The 17,713-nt window shown below is 41.6% G+C and overlaps 1 protein-coding gene across 1 annotated transcript in view; it reads left to right on the forward strand.

Annotated features, from left to right (window-relative positions):
* NAGLU (N-acetyl-alpha-glucosaminidase) overlaps positions 1-11,255 on the forward strand; it is a 31,721-nt gene extending 20,466 nt beyond the window's left edge. Inside the window, exons 3-6 of the mRNA XM_088470709.1 lie at positions 2,647-2,793; positions 3,026-3,111; positions 4,076-4,332; positions 8,262-11,255. Coding sequence (XP_088326835.1) covers positions 2,647-2,793; positions 3,026-3,111; positions 4,076-4,332; positions 8,262-9,460 — 1,689 coding nt within the window. The 3' untranslated portion in view covers positions 9,461-11,255. The remainder of the gene's footprint in view (positions 1-2,646; positions 2,794-3,025; positions 3,112-4,075; positions 4,333-8,261) is intronic.
* The last annotated feature ends 6,458 nt before the right edge of the window (positions 11,256-17,713 follow it).

Genomic DNA, 17,713 nt, shown 5'->3' on the forward strand with positions numbered 1-17,713 from the left:
AGACAACACATATCAATATAGCAATACCCAAAAAAATTAAAAATAACAAAAAACATATACAAAAAGACATATAATGGAGAGCACAGGATATATAGATAGACAGGAACTCAACTAGAAAAATCAAAGAAAACAGCTCAAATATTGACCCTCATTAAGCCCATTGGGTACAACAGTGTTCAATCGGTCAATCCAAAAGCTTTCCCTCTGTAATAGGAACTTATTCCTGTCACCACCTCGTCTTAGGGGAAGAATGCAATCTATCGGCATACATTTAAAATCCTTAATTAGGTGTTTAGCTGTGGCGAAATGTCTTGCAACAGGTGGCGTATTAGTATCGACCATATGCAAAGCTTTCTTAATTGAGGAACGATGGAGGGCAATTCTCTCCTTGAGCGTACGGATAGTCTTACCCACATAGAGCAAGTTGCAGGGGCATTTAATTAGATAGACCACAAACCGACTGTTACAGTCTAAATGATGACGAATTTCATAACTGATGTTACTTTTAGGATCCAAAAAGTGAGTGCCTAGAATTAGAAACTGACAGTTGACACACCCATGGCATTTGTATGCTCCATTTTTGGAGCGTAACCAATTTTTATTGGAAATGGGTCCTATGTCAGATTTAGACAATATCTGTTTGATGTTAGTGCTTCTTTTATAACAGAAGAGCGGTTTGTCCTGACAGTGACCCTATATTCTCATCACATTGTAGAATGTGCCAGTGTCGTAGCACCACTTCACGAATATGCTTAGAGGCAATCGAATACGTGGAGGAAAATATCATCCTGGTGTTTCCAACCTTCGGAGCTTTGTTAACCAATGCATCCTCTCGCTTGATCTGCATACATTTATTGATAGCCTCTTCAATCTCATTATTGTGGTAGCCCCTGTCCACAAATCTCTGGCCCATCTCCAACAAAGTAATAATCCACCTCATTATCCTAACAATAATATACCGGTCAATCATTAGGCAATGCACGGGCATAACAGGATTTAAGCCAACTGCTCCAGATACGTTCATACTTCTTCTCAGCTTTGCGACAAATAAACACATGTTTTTCATGTTCAACAGTGGTACGGACCAAGGACAGCCAAGCATTATAATCTGGTCCTGTAGGAGCCATCCACGACCGAGCCACACATACTTTAGCTAGTGTAAACATATTGACAATGTATTGCTTAAGATATCTGTCCACTACCTCATCGTCCATAGAGCCTAAACAGCACGTCAATGGCGTAGGTAAAGTGGGAGCAATACCTGTATTTGACAAAACTCTCAGAACCTTATTCCAAAAACTGCTAACCACCGGACAATCCCATAGAAGGTGCCAGAAAGTACCGCTACTAATTTTACACTTAGGGCATATGTCAGATGCTCTACCCCAAAATTTTAGCATAAGTAAATCATTTTAGATGAAGAATAGAAAAATGATTGTACTCGAAGGGCTGAGTACAAAGGAAAAAAGAGTTTTGCACTGTGCACTACTTCGGAATACTCACCTCTGAGCGCACACAGGGGCATATTCAATTAGACGTGAAAAGTCCCGTGCTTTTCGCATGCCGAACTTTTCACCGACATCGCTGGTTTTGCTTGCGAAAAAGTATCACGCTCGTCCACGATTTTCTCCGTATTCAGTTAGAAATCGCCAAAAACGGGACCCGACGAATTTGGACTTGGCGAAAAGTCCTGTCAAATTTGAAGAAATTAGCCAGACATTCCCCAAAAGATGCACTGACATTGGGGATCACTATAGACATCCCCGAATAGGCCTGCTAAGGCATTTGGGGTACTTAAATTCTGTCAATAGCTGCTAATTAGCGTCTTTGCAGAAGTGGTGAAGAATAGCATTTAGCTGTTTTTTTTGCAGAAAATAAGTAGTCCCAGCAAATTTGGGGTACATGAAAATGGGTGCTAGCATATTTTAAAGTTGCTAAAGTGACGTTTTTAAAAACGTAAAAAATCCACCTGCAAATTTAAAAACACCTGGAGCATACTTGGGGACCCTCCTGGAGTTTATTTAGCTATTTTTTACATTTGTCCCCCAACTTTGGACTTTTTTGCCCCCAAAATGAAAGTACTTTTTTGGGGTGATCTAAATTATTATTTTTTTTTTATTTGTGTGCAGTTTACCTTTGGGGGACTGTCCCAAGGGTGCAGGGTTTTTTCCGAAGTTTGCACCCCAAAACCCCAATTCTGCACTTTTTTTCGACACCTATTCATAGTCGAAACTTTTTCACAGGTTCCATTGCATGGAGTTTTTGCTTCGGCGAAAAGGCTTCAGAATTAAATACGGAGGAAACTTTTCACATGGCGAAATGACGTCACTCGCGATACTTTATCGCCGAAAACGGATTTTTGTCGCTAATTGAATATGGCCCATAGTCGCACTTCTGTTTCAAAGAGTTCTCACGAGCGGATAGGGCTTCAGTCTACAGCCAAGATCTTCCTGTGTGCAAATTATGTACTCTGTAAATTACCTACTGTATGGTTTTTGTTTTTTTTAGAATGTTGAGGTATACTTGACTGTAAACGTAGTTTGTATCATCATCATTACTTTGGTTAGTGTACTTACATTAATTCCATTAGATCTTCACTCTGTGGTAAATAAGATTTGCACTTAAATATATATTTTTTTATTTTAGGTGTTTTTGTCTTTGGGATTAAACCAATCAGAAATAAATGAATTTTTCGCTGGTCCAGCTTTCTTGGCCTGGGCTCGGATGGGGAATATCCACACTTGGGGCGGTCCGCTGTCCTACAACTGGATGCAAAACCAGCTTTCCTTGCAGGTAAGAGGTGCCTACTCTAAGACTATATCCTACATGTTCATTATTTTATATACAGGTCTGGGTATGTAAATAGATGACATTAACCCAGTCATTGAGTGGCAGCTTCCCCTGGTTTCATCATTTTGTCAAACTCTCTTCTTGTTTATGCTTAGCCATTTCATGATGGTTCAGTTGGCATACATTAATTACTGGTAGAATGAATGAATGTTCTACAAATATGTTTGTGACTTAGAACAAGATCTTAGAAAGGATGAGGTCTCTTGGAATGATGGCAGTGCTGCCTGCATTTGCTGGACACATACCACAAAGTCTACTAAGGTAGGTAAACTACATGAGTGTTGCTGATAAGCAGATAAAAGAAGCAGATTACCTCTCAACCTCCCCACCCCCTCTAATAACATTGGCAAAAGAGAAATCAAGATTTCTCTAAACAACTAATATAATACATACAGTACACTCAACATATTTTAAATTGATACCAATTCTGTCTATCTGTCACTAATAACTTAGAGGGTAGTAGACCAAATACAGTTACTGTTGCACAGGTAACAGAGAAAAGGCTGGCCATTCAAACTCTAGAGTCCCAGTGCCAGATAAGCAAGTAGGCTGGTAGTGTTGGGGCTTTTGCACAGGGGTTCAGTGAACACTCAAAAGCTGTGTTCACCGAACACAACATCACCATGCCTGCAGATAGGGTTCACTGAAGTCTATGACAAACACATTGTTAGTACAGTAGATGCAAGACATGCTTTGTTCTATCAGCAGTTCTTCAATAGAATTGTGAATGCAGCTTAGGATAAAGATCAGATTAAGAGAACGCCAGTGCGTACATTTTTTTTAAAATGTGAAAGATGAGACTCGTCATAGCAAATTAGTCTTATACAGTTCAAAGAATAGCTAGTTTATTCATCAATTTAGTTGCAGAGTGGAAAACAAAATTATACATACAGTATGTCTGTGTACAGTAAATTGGTTATAGTATTGGTTTTAGTGCTGGAGATTGGATGACTGCAAGTATTGTCCAGTCAGTATCAATCAGCAATGTCTTCACAATACATGTTGCTTAACCTTCAAGGCTTCCAATACCCCCAGTAAGAATTAAGAGCTGTACTCCATAATAATAGATATTAATGGATTTATGGTGAACAGATTGTTAAGGAAATTGTAGTTAGCATTTTCATTGCGGTCACTGCCAAGGGAGTTCTTTCCTCTGTAAAAGCAAAGTATCTGCACACAATAGTGAAAGTTTGTATATTTTCTTACTCTACTGTTTGCTCTACAGGGTATTTCCTAAAATCAACGTGACCAGACTTGGTGGATGGAGCAGCTTCAATTGTACATATTCCTGCAGCTATCTTCTGGACCCCGAGGATCCCCTTTTTCACAAGATCGGAGGACTCTTTATGAGTGAAATAATCCGGGAGTTCGGAACTGACCATATTTACAGTGCGGACACCTTCAATGAGATGGAACCAACCTGTTCTGACCCAGCCTACTTGTCTGCAATCAGTAGTGCTACCTTTAAATCCATGGATGATGGTAGGGTCAAAATTTAAAAAAAGTGAAACTTTGTTTTGACTACATGCCCCCACTTATTTATAATGGTGAAGCAGTGGCTAGCAGATAAGAAATGGTATCCTGGTTGCCGACACTGGGGTGTTGGGAACAGTCCCAACTATTGGGAATAGGAAATCCCAGCATGGCATTGCAGTAGCATTAGGCCCAGGCAATGCAGTAAAGACCTGTAGAAGCTGCTCTATTAAATCCAATATACACTGAATACTTCATTGTTGACAATGTCCCATCATTAAACCAGAGTCTCCTCAAGTAAAAATAAATTAGTTTTTTACCAATTGTGGGGGCTGAATGGTTAAATCTGAATAAGTCTAGCAATCATGGGTCGCCAATCAGTATTATTGTAAGACGCTTATTTCTTAAGGTGGGTACACACCTGACCGATAAATTTGCCGATTGACTGATCTGCAGATATATATGCAGTCTGTGCAGAACATATGTTCTGCACAGACTGCCCTATACATCGTAACTGACGTCACCACTGGGCGGGCTTTTACATGCACCTGCCCAGTTGAGCTGTCAATCACGGCCAGCCCGTGCACCAAAGTGTACGGGCGGGCCGCTGACTGCATGTCTGCTGATATATTGGGCATTGGCTGTGCAGCACAGCCATCATGATATGTCTGTGAATGATGTTGTTCAGACATATCGCTGGTACACACTGGCTGACGCACACACGATATATCAGCCGTTCAGTTGAGCGGACGATATGTTGGCCAGTGTGTACCTAGTATTAGCCTGTGTTTTTGTAGAAATAGCAACTTTGTGTGATGGCTGGTGTGTGTAAAATACTATAAAATATTGTTTACAGATGTACAGTGCATCCGAAAAGTATTCACAACGCTTCGCTTTTCCCACGTTTTGTTATGTTACAGCCTTATTTCAAAATGAAATAAATTAATTTTTGTCCTCAAAATTCTACACACAATACCCTACAATGACAACATGTTAAAAGTTTTTTGAGATTTTTGCAAATTTAATAAAAAAAAAATACCTGTAAGAAATCACATGTACATAAGTATTCACGGCCTTTGCCATGAAGCTCAAAATTGAGCTCAGTTGCATCTTGTCTCCACTGATCATCCTTGAGATGTTCCTACAGCTTAATTGGAGTTCATCTGTGGTAAATTCAGTTGATTGGATATGATTTTGAAAGGCATACACCTGTCTATATAAGGTCCCACACTTGACAGTGCATGTCAGAGCATGTCAGAGCACAAACCAAGCATGAAGTCCAAGGAATTGTCTGTAGACCTCCGAGACAGGATTGTCTCGAAGCACAAATCTCGGGAAAGGGTACAGAAAAATATCTGCTGCTTTGAAGATCCCAATGAGCACAGTGGTCTCCATCATCCGTAAATGGAATAAGTTCGGAACCACCAGGACTCTTCCTAGAGTTGGCCGGCTGTCTAAACTGAGCGATTGGGGGAGAAGGGCCCTAGTCAGGAAGGTGACCAAGAACCCGATGGTCACTCTATCAGAGCTACATCATTCTTCTGTGGAGAGAGGAGAACCTTCCAGAAGGACAACCATCTCTGCAGCAATCCACCAATCAGGTCTGTATATTAGAGTGACCAGACGGAAGCCACTCCTTAGTAAAAAGCACATGGCAGCCCACCTGGAGTTTGCCAAAATGCACCTGAAGGACTCTCTGGTCTGATGGAACAAAGATTGAACTCTTTGGCGTTAATGCCAGTCGTTATGTTTGGAGCAAACCAGGCACCGCTTATCACCAGGCCAATACCATCCCTACAGTGAAGCATGGTGGTGGCAGCATCATGCTGTGGGGATGTTTTTCAGCGGCAGGAACTGGGAGACTAGTCAGGATAGAGGGAAAGATGAATGCAGCAATGTACAGAGACATCCTGGATGAAAACTTGCTCCAGAGCGCTCTTGACCTCACACTGGGTCGACGGTTCATCTTTCAGCAGGACAACGACCCTAATCACACAGCCAAGATATCAAAGGAGTGGCTTCAGGACAACTCTGTGAATGTCCTTGAGTGGCCCAGCCAGAGCCCAGACTTGAATCCGATTGAACATCTCTGGAGAGATCTGAAAACGGCTGTGCACCGACACTTCCCATCCAACCTGATGGAGCTTGAGAGGTGCTGCAAAAAGGAATGGGCGAAACTGCCCAAAGATAGGTGTGCCAAGCTTTTGGCATCATATTCAAAAAGACTTGAGGCTGTAATTGTTGTCAAAGGTGCATCAACAAAGTACTGAGCAAAGGTTGTGAATACTTATGTACGTGTGATTTCTTAGTTTTTTTTATTTAAATTTGCAAAAATCGAAAAAAATCTTTTTACATGTCATTATGGGGTATTGTGTGTAGAATTTTGAGGACATTTTGGAATAAGGCTGTAACATAACAAAATGTGGAAAAAGTGAAGCATTGTCAATACTTTCCGGATGCACTGTATCATCCCTTCAAATGTATATTAAACTACATATATTATGTAGTAATTATATTTGAGAAAACTAGCTGTTTACAGCTTTATTTAAATTAAAGGTCTTGCAGTGATTGCAGAAAAGTTAAGAAAAGCAGAATATTGAATAGGTATGTTTCTGTACAGACTAGTGCCTTAATTAGGCACAAGTTGATTATTGACCATATTCAGACTCAATGATCTGGTAGTGTGGCTCCCATGTTTAAATATTTAGCTGGGAATGCCTGACATGTGCACTAGTGCTCATGCCTGGCACAGAGCGGAGCGGTATCCGGGTAGAAAATCGACAATAAAAAGGTGGACAGTCAATAGCTTGATACCAAATGATCGATATGGTTAAAAGGTCGCAAGGTCCAAATGGTTGCCACACAAATGGTCGACCATGTTTTTTATAGTTTTTTCAACATTTTTAGGGTTAGGCTGCAATAGGGAGAGGATTAGGTACCACGGGGAGGGTTAAGGCTAAGCACTAGGGAGAAGATTAGGGCTCAATTACAAAAAAAAAAGTCTACCATTTGTGTGTTGACCATTGGAATATGTCGACCTTTTAACACGGTCGACCATTTGTCAGTCAACCTTTTTTCCCTGTCGACCTATTGCATGTTAACCATTTGGTGTAGACCTATTGACTGTCAAATTTTTTACTGTCAATCTTTTATACCACACTTGCAAAAACTAGATTTTAGTTTACAGATAGATGATTTAGATGAGATAAAGGGATGAAGAGGGTGTGTTAAGGGGTGTTCCTTGCTGTGAAGGAGGGCATACAGCCATTTCCACTCTGCAAAATAACTGGAATTTTGCACTGATCTTGGAGCTGGCAGAGATCTAGGGGTATATTTACAAAAGTGCGGGTTTGTAGAAGTGGAGATGTTGCCCATAGCAACCAAACAGATTCTAGCTATCTATCTTCTAGAATGTGCTAGATAAATATATTTTTCAGACTATTTCTGCTAGATGGATTTAACCAAAATCCAATAACTCTGCCACTCTGCAATTGGTCTCTTTCATAATGTATATTTATCTTCTACAGTTCACTAAGGTAAAAAAAGAATAACAGCCCGTAAATGATAAGTTACAGCAAATTGCTTAAAAATAGTCAGCTGGAGGAAACCGCAGAGCAATAATATTTTTATGGAACACTTGTCACTTTCACACGATTAAGGTAACCACTTTGGCAAGTCAAACAAGTTTCATAATACTGCTTATTCAGTGTGCTCTAATGATGTCATTGAACCTAGTGAGTGGATTGGCAACATTCTACAAAATGACAGGTGCGCTTTAGAAGATTAGAAGGGTGAGTCCTTCTTCAATTGACTCTAGGAAGATTGACAGTGTAGGTCTACCAATAAGATGTCTAGTATGTATTGTGTTTGTTTTATTAGTGCTACATACTATGAAGTGCACATTTATAATGGGTAACATTCATTCCTCCTTTCTACAGTGGACCCCGGAGCCATCTGGCTGATGCAGGGCTGGCTATTTGTTGATAGTCATTTTTGGAAACCAGACCAAATTCGAGCCCTACTCCATGGAGTACCAATCGGTAGGATGATTGTCCTGGACTTATTTGCAGAGACTATACCTGTTTACCAATCAACAAAGTCTTTCTATGGGCAGCCATTTATTTGGTGCATGCTTCATAATTTTGGTGGCAACCATGGGTTATATGGAGAGGTTGAGAGTGTGAATACTGGGCCCTTTGCTGCTAAATCCTTTAAAGACTCTACAATGGTTGGAACAGGGCTAACCCCAGAAGGTATTGAACAGAATGACATGATATATGAGTTGATGAATGAAATTGGTTGGTCATCTAAGCCTCTTAACCTTACCAAGTGGATCTCCAGTTATTCCATCAGACGTTATGGTCAAGAAAACACAAATGCTCAGTCTGCGTGGCAGTTGCTTCTTGGAAGTGTCTACAACTGTACCCAGAACTGGAAGGACCACAATCGCAGTCCACTAGTTAGGCGTCCATCTCTCAAAATGAACACAGACATTTGCTACAATCAAAGCAAACTGTATGAGGCGTGGATGTTCATGTATTCTGCAACTCCTCACCTGTCAAACAGTAGCACGTTTCTGTATGATCTGGTGGATGTTACTAGAGAAGCTTTGCAGCAGCTGGTAACTGAGTATTATAAAGAGATCAAAACTGCTTATGAAAATCAAAATCTAGAAAAAGTTATGACTGCCGGTGGTGTACTGGTTTACGATCTCCTTCCTGAACTTGATAATCTCCTATCCAGCCAACCCCAGTTCTTGCTTGGCCGATGGCTGGAAACCGCTCGTCAAATGGCAGTCACCAAAGAGGAGGAGTCACTGTATGACATGAATGCTCGGAACCAGCTCACTTTATGGGGTCCTACTGGCAATATTTTGGACTATGCCAACAAGCAGTTTGGTGGCCTTGTACGAGATTATTATAAAGAACGGTGGAGTCTTTTTTTGTGGTGCCTTGTTGAGAGCCTCAATGTGGAAATACCCTTCCACCAAGACCTCTTCAATCAAGCTGTATTCAGTGTGGAAAAAGAGTTCATCTATAATGCCAAGAAATATAGTTCTACTCCTACTGGAGATACTGTAGAGATTGTCAAAAATATTTTTCTAAAGTATTACCCAAAAACAGGAAGGTTACACTAAATCTCAGTATCTCCAAGGGAAACACATCATTTTATTAAGAAGGGAGAGCAGGGTGGCATTGCTCTGCCACTTTTTTTTTTTTTTTTCCATGCATTAAGAGGTGTATAGAAGATAAAAGGGATCTGCATAAAGGCATTTAGATAAGCATACAACTTTTGCTGCATCAGTGGTGCCCGCAAAATGTGCAAGTCATGTTGCTCGGTAAGCAGGCAATACAGTATATTACTACTTACTTGGCACAACTCTGCTTCATTTTCCAAAGCAGTTTTTGTAATCCTTCTGTAAAAGTAATAATGACCCTGCAACAATTGACCACAAGCATTGTTTAATAAGGATTAAGGTGTATACATTTTGTAGGGCAAATCAATATTCATGAGATACGCAGCCAGTACATGAATTTGAAACCAGTGATTAAAAAAAAAAAAAAAAATGCATATTACATATAATAGTGCCCTCTAGTTGTATTCAGCACATCTGCAAGCTCTCTTGCAAATGTAACCCTGCCACATTTAGGGCCGTATTCAATTAGGTGCGAAAAGTAAGTTTCTGTGGAAAAGTATCATGAGTGACGTAATTTCGCCTTGCGAAAGGTTTCCTCTGTATTCAATTCCAAAGACTTTTCTGCGGTGTGGAACGCAATGAGACCTGCGAAAAAGTTTCGCTTATGAATAGGTGTCGAAAAACAGTGCAAAATTGGGGTTTTGGGGCGCAAAGCTGCGGGAACCACCCTGCACCCTTGGGTCAGTCCCCCAAAGGTAAACTGTCAAAAAAAGTTTAAAAACTTCTTTAGATCACCCCAAAAAAGTACTTTCAGTTTGGGGCGAAAAAGTCCAAAGTTGGTGGACAAACATAAAAACTAGCTAAATAGACTCAAGGGGGGTCCCCAAGTATGCCCCAGATGCTTGCAGTAGGTGTTTTTTTTATGATTGTAAAACTTCACTTTAGCAACTTAAAAATATGCTAGCACGCATTTTCTGGTACCTCAAATTTGCTGGGACTACTTATTTTCACACCCTAGTACCCCAAATACATCAGCAGGGCTATTTGAGGTTATCTAGAATGATCCCCAATGTCAGTGTCAGGCTGATTTCCCCAAATCTGACAGTAGTTTTCACAGGTTAGAGTTTCGCCAGGTCCCGTTTTTGCCAATTTGTAAATGAATACGGGGAAAAGTGGGCATGCACGCAATACTTTTTTCGCATTGACAACCAGCAATGTCGGCGAAAAGGCCGGAATGCGAAAAGTACGGGACTTTTCACATGGAATTGAATATGCCCCTTGGTGTGTCCACTATGCATTACAGCAATTTGAGCAATAAGGTAAATGCCAGAGTATACAATGTTATTCTTGCACTATTTTATATAATACTTTGTACATAAATATATGTACTGAAATTATATTTAAGGGATTCGATTACCATTTTTTTATTAAGTGTTAAAGTAAGGGTTTTTTTAATCAAATTTTCAGGGTTTTTTTTCTTGGTATATTTTTGTGTATCACTATTTACTACTATGCAAGAGTTGATCGGGAGTTATGCATGAACATAGTGAACAATGTGCCAGATAAAGACCACTGTGCAAAATACAGGTCACGTACTCCAATCTACCCAGCCACATCCCATACTGGTAGACACTGCCCATTTTGGTTATTACCGTAGACCTGGACTTTTTGGGGGGAGGGGTGGACATAGATTATATAATATCAGCCGCTAGTCCTCTCATCACCATGTGATTTAATAAATTGCTATTCATAATCAATATCTTTACTTATAAGGTCAATAAAGTTTTTTATGTAATATGTGAGTTTGTTACTTTTTAATGCATTTTCTGTAACATTTGTAGAACTAGCTACACAGTATGAATACAGAATGTGATAAATGTTGATGTTAAATATTTTATAATTATAAATCTTTGACAGTTGGATGTCACATAAATATAACATGGCACTAGTGAATACCAGATAGCCTACATTATAATCTAAAGGGTTGCTGTTTATGTATAAAATAAGAATGTTGTTATACATCCAAGTACAGGTAATATAATTTATTGAATAGGGAGGGATACATTTGTTTGCAATTTGGAATATGCACCTAAGTGGCAATGAAATATTAAGTTAATGAAGCATTAGTAACACCACAAATAATAAATATTGGATATATTGTAAAATAATAGTTGGCGGTTATAGTAAAAAGAACATTTTTAAACACCCTTCCTATTTTTCTAACACCACTAATTCTTTTCTTAATAATTTCAAGATATTTCGCCTTCAAATTGAGATTCCCATAATAGAAGTTGTTTTAAGATATGCCAAATAAATTTTGTTATTTTATGATAAGGAAAAAGTACATCGACTTACTGGAGAGTCTCAGTAGTGCACTACACAAGAGAACTTTTTTTGTGTGTGTTTATATAGGATGAATACATTTCAGTATATATGTCAGTAGTTGTGCCAGGTCCTGGAGCAAAAACAATGACCACTACACTCAATTTAGTAAATCTCCGTTATAGATTGCATTGTTTACCTTGATGTACTCTATTACCTCCAGGTAACATTAATTTCAGTAGTGCAGCAAAGATTGGTCTGATTGGCTCACTGGGATTGGGACATTCTTTACAATATCAATGGACCCGATTCTGTATCACATCAACACAAGACTGATTCAATACAGTCAAGACAGATATCACCGGAGAGGTGAGTTATTGTAACACCATTTATGGACGCTGATGGTGGGCATCTCAGTCATTACACATTCAGAGGCACCAGGGACATTTAAATTTGCCTGCCCAGTTGAGCTGTCACTCACCGCCAGGTCTCTGCAGTATGTGTACGGGAGATGTGCTTCTCCTTACTTTTCACCTACTTCTTACCCCCCACCAGGGCACCTAACGATTGCTTACGCTCTGTTGCATAGGTGTTATGTATAAATGTACAGTCAGGTCCATAAATATTGGGACATTGACAGAATTTTCAGATTTTGGCCTCTATTCACCACCACAATGGTTTTGAAATGAAACAAACAAGATGTGCTTTAACTGCAGAGTTTCAGATTTAATTTGAGGGTAATTACATCCAAATCGGGTGAACGGTGTAGGAATTACAACGGTTTCTATATGTGTATCCCAATTTTTAAGGGACCAAAAGTAATGGGACAAACTAAACAATCCTAAATCTAACTTTCACTTTTTAATACTTTGTTGCAAATCCATTGTGGTGGTGAATAGAGGACAAAATATGAAAATTCTGTCAATGTCCCAATATTTATGGACCTGACTGTATATTATCCATGTCCTTGTCCTATTTTTTACTGTAAGTCAGTTGTCAAATTATTTGTTTATGTACTTTGTAAGGCGCTGTGGAACACTTGTGGCGCCATATAAATAAAGGATAATAATAATAATAGGCACATCACATGTCCACACCAACAGAGGCAGGGCCGGACTTACCGCCTGGCGCCGGGGGGGTCCCAAGGTGCCTGTGGTCGGGGCCCCCTGAAATCTGTCAATGGGAAGCAGCTGCAGTCGCAACATCTAGGTCCCGATGTATAGGCAGGAAGACATCATCTGCTTCTTCCTTTACTTCTCACTGAAAAGAATTTGCCTTCAGGCGCCAGCAGGGGGAGCTGCAGAGAGGATTACCGACTTCCTTAGTGTTCTCCTGACTCCTGCACAGCTCTAATACTACAGGCAGCTAACAGACTTTTACATACTGTGTCCCTGCCCTTTATACTTACCAACTCTCCCTCATTGGGCACGATTCTATTCAACGCGATGTAAATAGTTCCAGGAGTGAGCTCCTGGAGCTATTCAATACACCGTGCTGCCAAGTCCGACTAATGATTTCTTCTCTCATCCCTGCGGGGATGAGAGAAGAAATCCGACAAAAGTCCCAGCGCGAGGCTGTTTTCTGCCCTTCGTGCCTGGAAAACAGCCTCGCGCCGGGAAGTTAGGTCGGGGAATGCCCGTTATCGCGCCTAAACACCCTGTTTAAAGCACGATAACGAGCCTTCCCCGACCTAACATCGCGATGAATTGAATAGCTCCAGGAGCTATCTCCCGGTGCTATTTACATCGCGTTGAATTGAATCGTCTCCATTGTCAGGGAGACTACCTGAAATAGTAGCAATCCCCTGATTGTGCCTTTCCCCCCATTATTAAGCTGTTCTATAACAAAAAAAACAGAGATATAAACATTCAAATGGGATAATTAGTAACATTTCCCTGCATTATTTATAAGGCACAGTGATCCCTATGGTTACATGCATTTTCTGGAAAGTATTAGTGTGTTTTCATTAACAAAAAGGTCATCTTAACTGCTTTTTGGTTCATTTACATTTGGATATAAGTAAATTTTATGATGCGCTTCTCAGATGTAGCAGTACACGCCCACTGTAACGCCACGCACATAGGTGTTACTGTCACAATCTCTCTGAAATGCTTTTTCAGAAGTAGGCAAGCTTGCTGCCCTCTGAAGTCACAAATTGCGTTTTTCTGCTCTGCCACAGTGAACTGGGACAGGTGAGTTTTGTGTGGAGGGGGGTTACTATGCAAGTTGCCATGGGATGTTTTGAAAGTCTCTGCTGAGTGAGTGATATAGTGATGCAGTGTGTGCTGGTATAGTGTAACGTCAGTGCTAGTGATGCAGTGTGCGCTGGTATAGTGTAACGTCAGTGCTAGTGATGCAGTGTGCGCTGGTCTAGTGTAATGTCAGTGCTAGTGATGCAGTGTGCGCTGGTATAGTGTAATGTCAGTGCTAGTGATGCAGTATGTGCTGGGATAGTGTAACGTCAGTGCTAGTGATTTAGTGTGCGCTGGTATAGTGTAACGTCAGTGCTAGTGATGCAGTGTGCGCTGGTATAGTGTAACGTCAGTGCTAGTGATGCAGTGTGCGCTGGTATAGTGTAATGTCAGTGCTAGTGATTCAGTGTGTGCTGGTATAGTGTAATGTCAGTGCTAGTGATGCAGTGTGTGCTGGTATAGTGTAATGTCAGTGCTAGTGATGCAGTGTGTGCTGGTATAGTGTAATGTCAGTGCTAGTGATGCAGTGTGTGCTGGTATAGTGTAATGTCAGTGCTAGTGATGCAGTGTGCGCTGGTATAGTGTAACGTCAGTGCTAGTGATGCAGTGTGCGCTGGTATAGTGTAATGTCAGTGCTAGTGATGCAGTATGTGCTGGTATAGTGTAATGTCAGTGCTGGTATAGTGTACTGTCAGTGCTAGTGATTCAGTGTGTGCTGGTATAGTGTAATGTCAGTGCTAGTGATTCAGTGTGTGCTGGTACAGTGTAATGTTAGTGATAGTGTTGGTAGTACCTGTCAATAGTATGATGTCAGTGATTCTGCAGTGTTTGTGGTGGTGATGTTTGATCTTTTACCTTATAAACAGGGACATACTATTGTGGGCAATGTAATGTAGTAGAAATAGCGTGAACACTCTTCTTGTCGCCTGGTTCCCTAGCAGCATTTTATGCACCTGAGTCTTTGTGTGCCCAGCTCATCATGTACTACAACTGCTGGGACCATGGGTTTAACATGGCAGAATTCAGATCATTCAGTGACTTCGCTGTGGGTGCAATGAGGGTGGTGTGATGGTAAATTCAGCAACTGATAACTTTGGGGTTACTGTGTAAATTACACAGATTAATCGGGATGTAGTTATCAGACCGGCGGACGGCATACCGCCGGTCTGAATCCCGACGCTGAAAGTCAGACACAGGACTTAAGATAGCCGTCGAAATACCGACACCTATCTTAATCCCGACGCCGGAACACAGTCAGACGCCAGCTCGAACCAGGTAAGTCCGGGGCGTCTTAGCTGTTAGACGTGGGGGGGGGGTTAGGTTCAGGTAGCATAGCAGGGCTAGGTTTTTTTTTTTTTGGGGTGGGGGGGGGTTTAGGGTTAGGCACCCCTGGGGGGGGTTATGGTTAGGCACTAAGGGAGGAGGGTTAGGTTTAGGCACTAACGGGTGAGGTAGGATGGAAACCACACAAGAAAACTTGCAGTTTTGCCCACAGTATAAATTTGTCTACCAGTTTCATCCAGCTTTTAAACTGTAAAAATCATGTGTAAAGTATTTTGTAATGTTTCCATTAATATAAAGTACTGTACTTTAAACACCAAATTATATAGAAAAAGAAAAACTGCTGTAGTAAAACAATAACAAGACATTTTTTGGTAATTTTTGTGGTATAAAATGGCAGGAGAGATATAAACAATCGGGAATTGGCCCAGAGAAATGTATTATGGATTTAAGGAACCATATAAAGTGTTAATTCTGATAAAGTGTATGATCCGGGAATGTGAATGGAAGTTTTGCATTCTGAAACAAACTTGGACATTTATATATTTAGTGTGAAATTGTGAGGTTCTGGTTTTGTTGTGGACTCGGGGTGGTAATAGGGGCAGACACTGAAGCAGATTTAAAAATAAACGTGGAGTTTTTAATGAGTAGCTTAACAGACATGAATGTGGCAAAACAGAAAGTCCAGGTTTAGCACTAAAGTGCACTTGGGAACTGTAGTGATGCAATGGGAAAAAGTCCAGGTAGTGATAACAGAAGGCAGTCCAGTATTCCAGGTCTTGTGGGGCTGAAATGAATTGCAGGCTGAACTGATAATGTCCAAAGGAAATGTAAGTGGAGGCAGGGTAACAGCTGACACAGGTACTCAGGCAAGGGAGAGGCAATAGAAGGAGGCAGGGGATTCCAGCAGGGTATGGAGCAGGTCAGGTAAAGCAGACTTAGGCAGAGATCCAACAGGCAGGCGGACAAGCTCAGGAACTCTCTCAACTTGCGCTGAGAGACACGTTGCACTGGCAATGCAAGGGAGCTCTGAACTCCCCTAAATACCCAGTGCTAAGCCGTGACTGGTCAGAGAGTGAGCATGTGACACGCCAGGATTGGCCAACTTGGTCACATGGCCGAAAGCAAGATGGCAGCGCCCATGCCAGAGCGGGACGGAGCACCGCCAGGCCTACCCAGCACAGAGTGATGATATGCCCAAACAGGACCACGCACAGTCAATGCTCCCTGCCAGGCACCAGCACCACCGCCAGACACCCCGCGCCACAGCACCCTCACAGGTAACACCCTCGACCACCATGCCGAGAAACCCTGGTCGTGACAGTACCCAACCCCCCCTTATGGGTGACCTCAGGACACTCACCAGGCTTTTCAGGATGGGCAGTATGAAACTTCCTGATGAGTGCGGGAGCGTGGATGTCTCTGGCATCGGTCCAGCAGCGTTCTTCCGGGCCGTAACCCCTCCAATCCAGGAGATACTGTAAATGATCCCTGCGGACACGGGAATCCAGGACCTGGGAGACTTCAAATTCCATGCCTCTTTCTGTCTGAACACGAGGAGGAACAGAGAGAACCTTGCGGGACTGTTCAGGATCAGAGGTTTGAGTAGGGAAATGTGGAAGGAGTTTGGTACTTTCAAATATGAAGGAAGCTGAAGGCGATAAGCCACAGGTATAATTATTTCAATGATGGAGAAGGGTCCGATAAAACGTGGAGCAAACTTCATTGAGGGTACTCTGAGCCGCAGGTTCCGGGTAGACCACTAAACCTGATCTCCAACTTGCATACAGGGCACCTTTCTCCGTTTCTTATCTGCCTGAAGTTTGTAGCAAGAGGACACCTTCTCCAAATCAGCAGGTACCTGAGCCCAATTTGACGCAAACCTCTGTACAGTATTGTCCACAGCTGGAACATCAAAGGCAGGAAGGCTTTGGAACTCGGTGATGGAGACCGTATACAATCTGGAACGGGGTTTGATTTGTGGAGGAATGATATGAAGCATTATGTGCAAATTCAGCCCAGGGCAATAATTCCGACCAATTGTCTTGAGAGGATGACCTGAAGATCCTTAGGAAGGTTTCATGGTCCTGGTTAACCCTCTCCGTGGATCCATTACATTGCGGATGGTAAGCTGTAGAGAAGTTTAATTTTATTTGCAGAACAGAACATAGAGCTCTCCAAAACCTTGTCACGAATTGAGCTCCACGATCAGAGACTCTTTCTGTAGGAAGTCCGTGGAGATGAAATATATGTTGGACGAACAGATGAGCCAAATCTGAAGCAGTAGGAAGTTTCTTTAGGGGGACATAATGGACCATCTTCGAAAATCGGTCTACCACGACCCAGATGGTAGTGTATCCCTGGGAACTTGGCAAATCAGTCACAAAGTCCATGGAGAGATGCGTCCACGGACGCAATGGGATAGGCAGGGGCAACAACTCACCAGCTGGGGCTTGAT

Source organism: Taudactylus pleione, unplaced genomic scaffold (genome assembly GCF_031769625.1).
Source record: "Taudactylus pleione unplaced genomic scaffold, aTauple2 ptg000102l, whole genome shotgun sequence".
NCBI classification, from domain to species: Eukaryota; Metazoa; Chordata; class Amphibia; order Anura; family Myobatrachidae; genus Taudactylus; species Taudactylus pleione.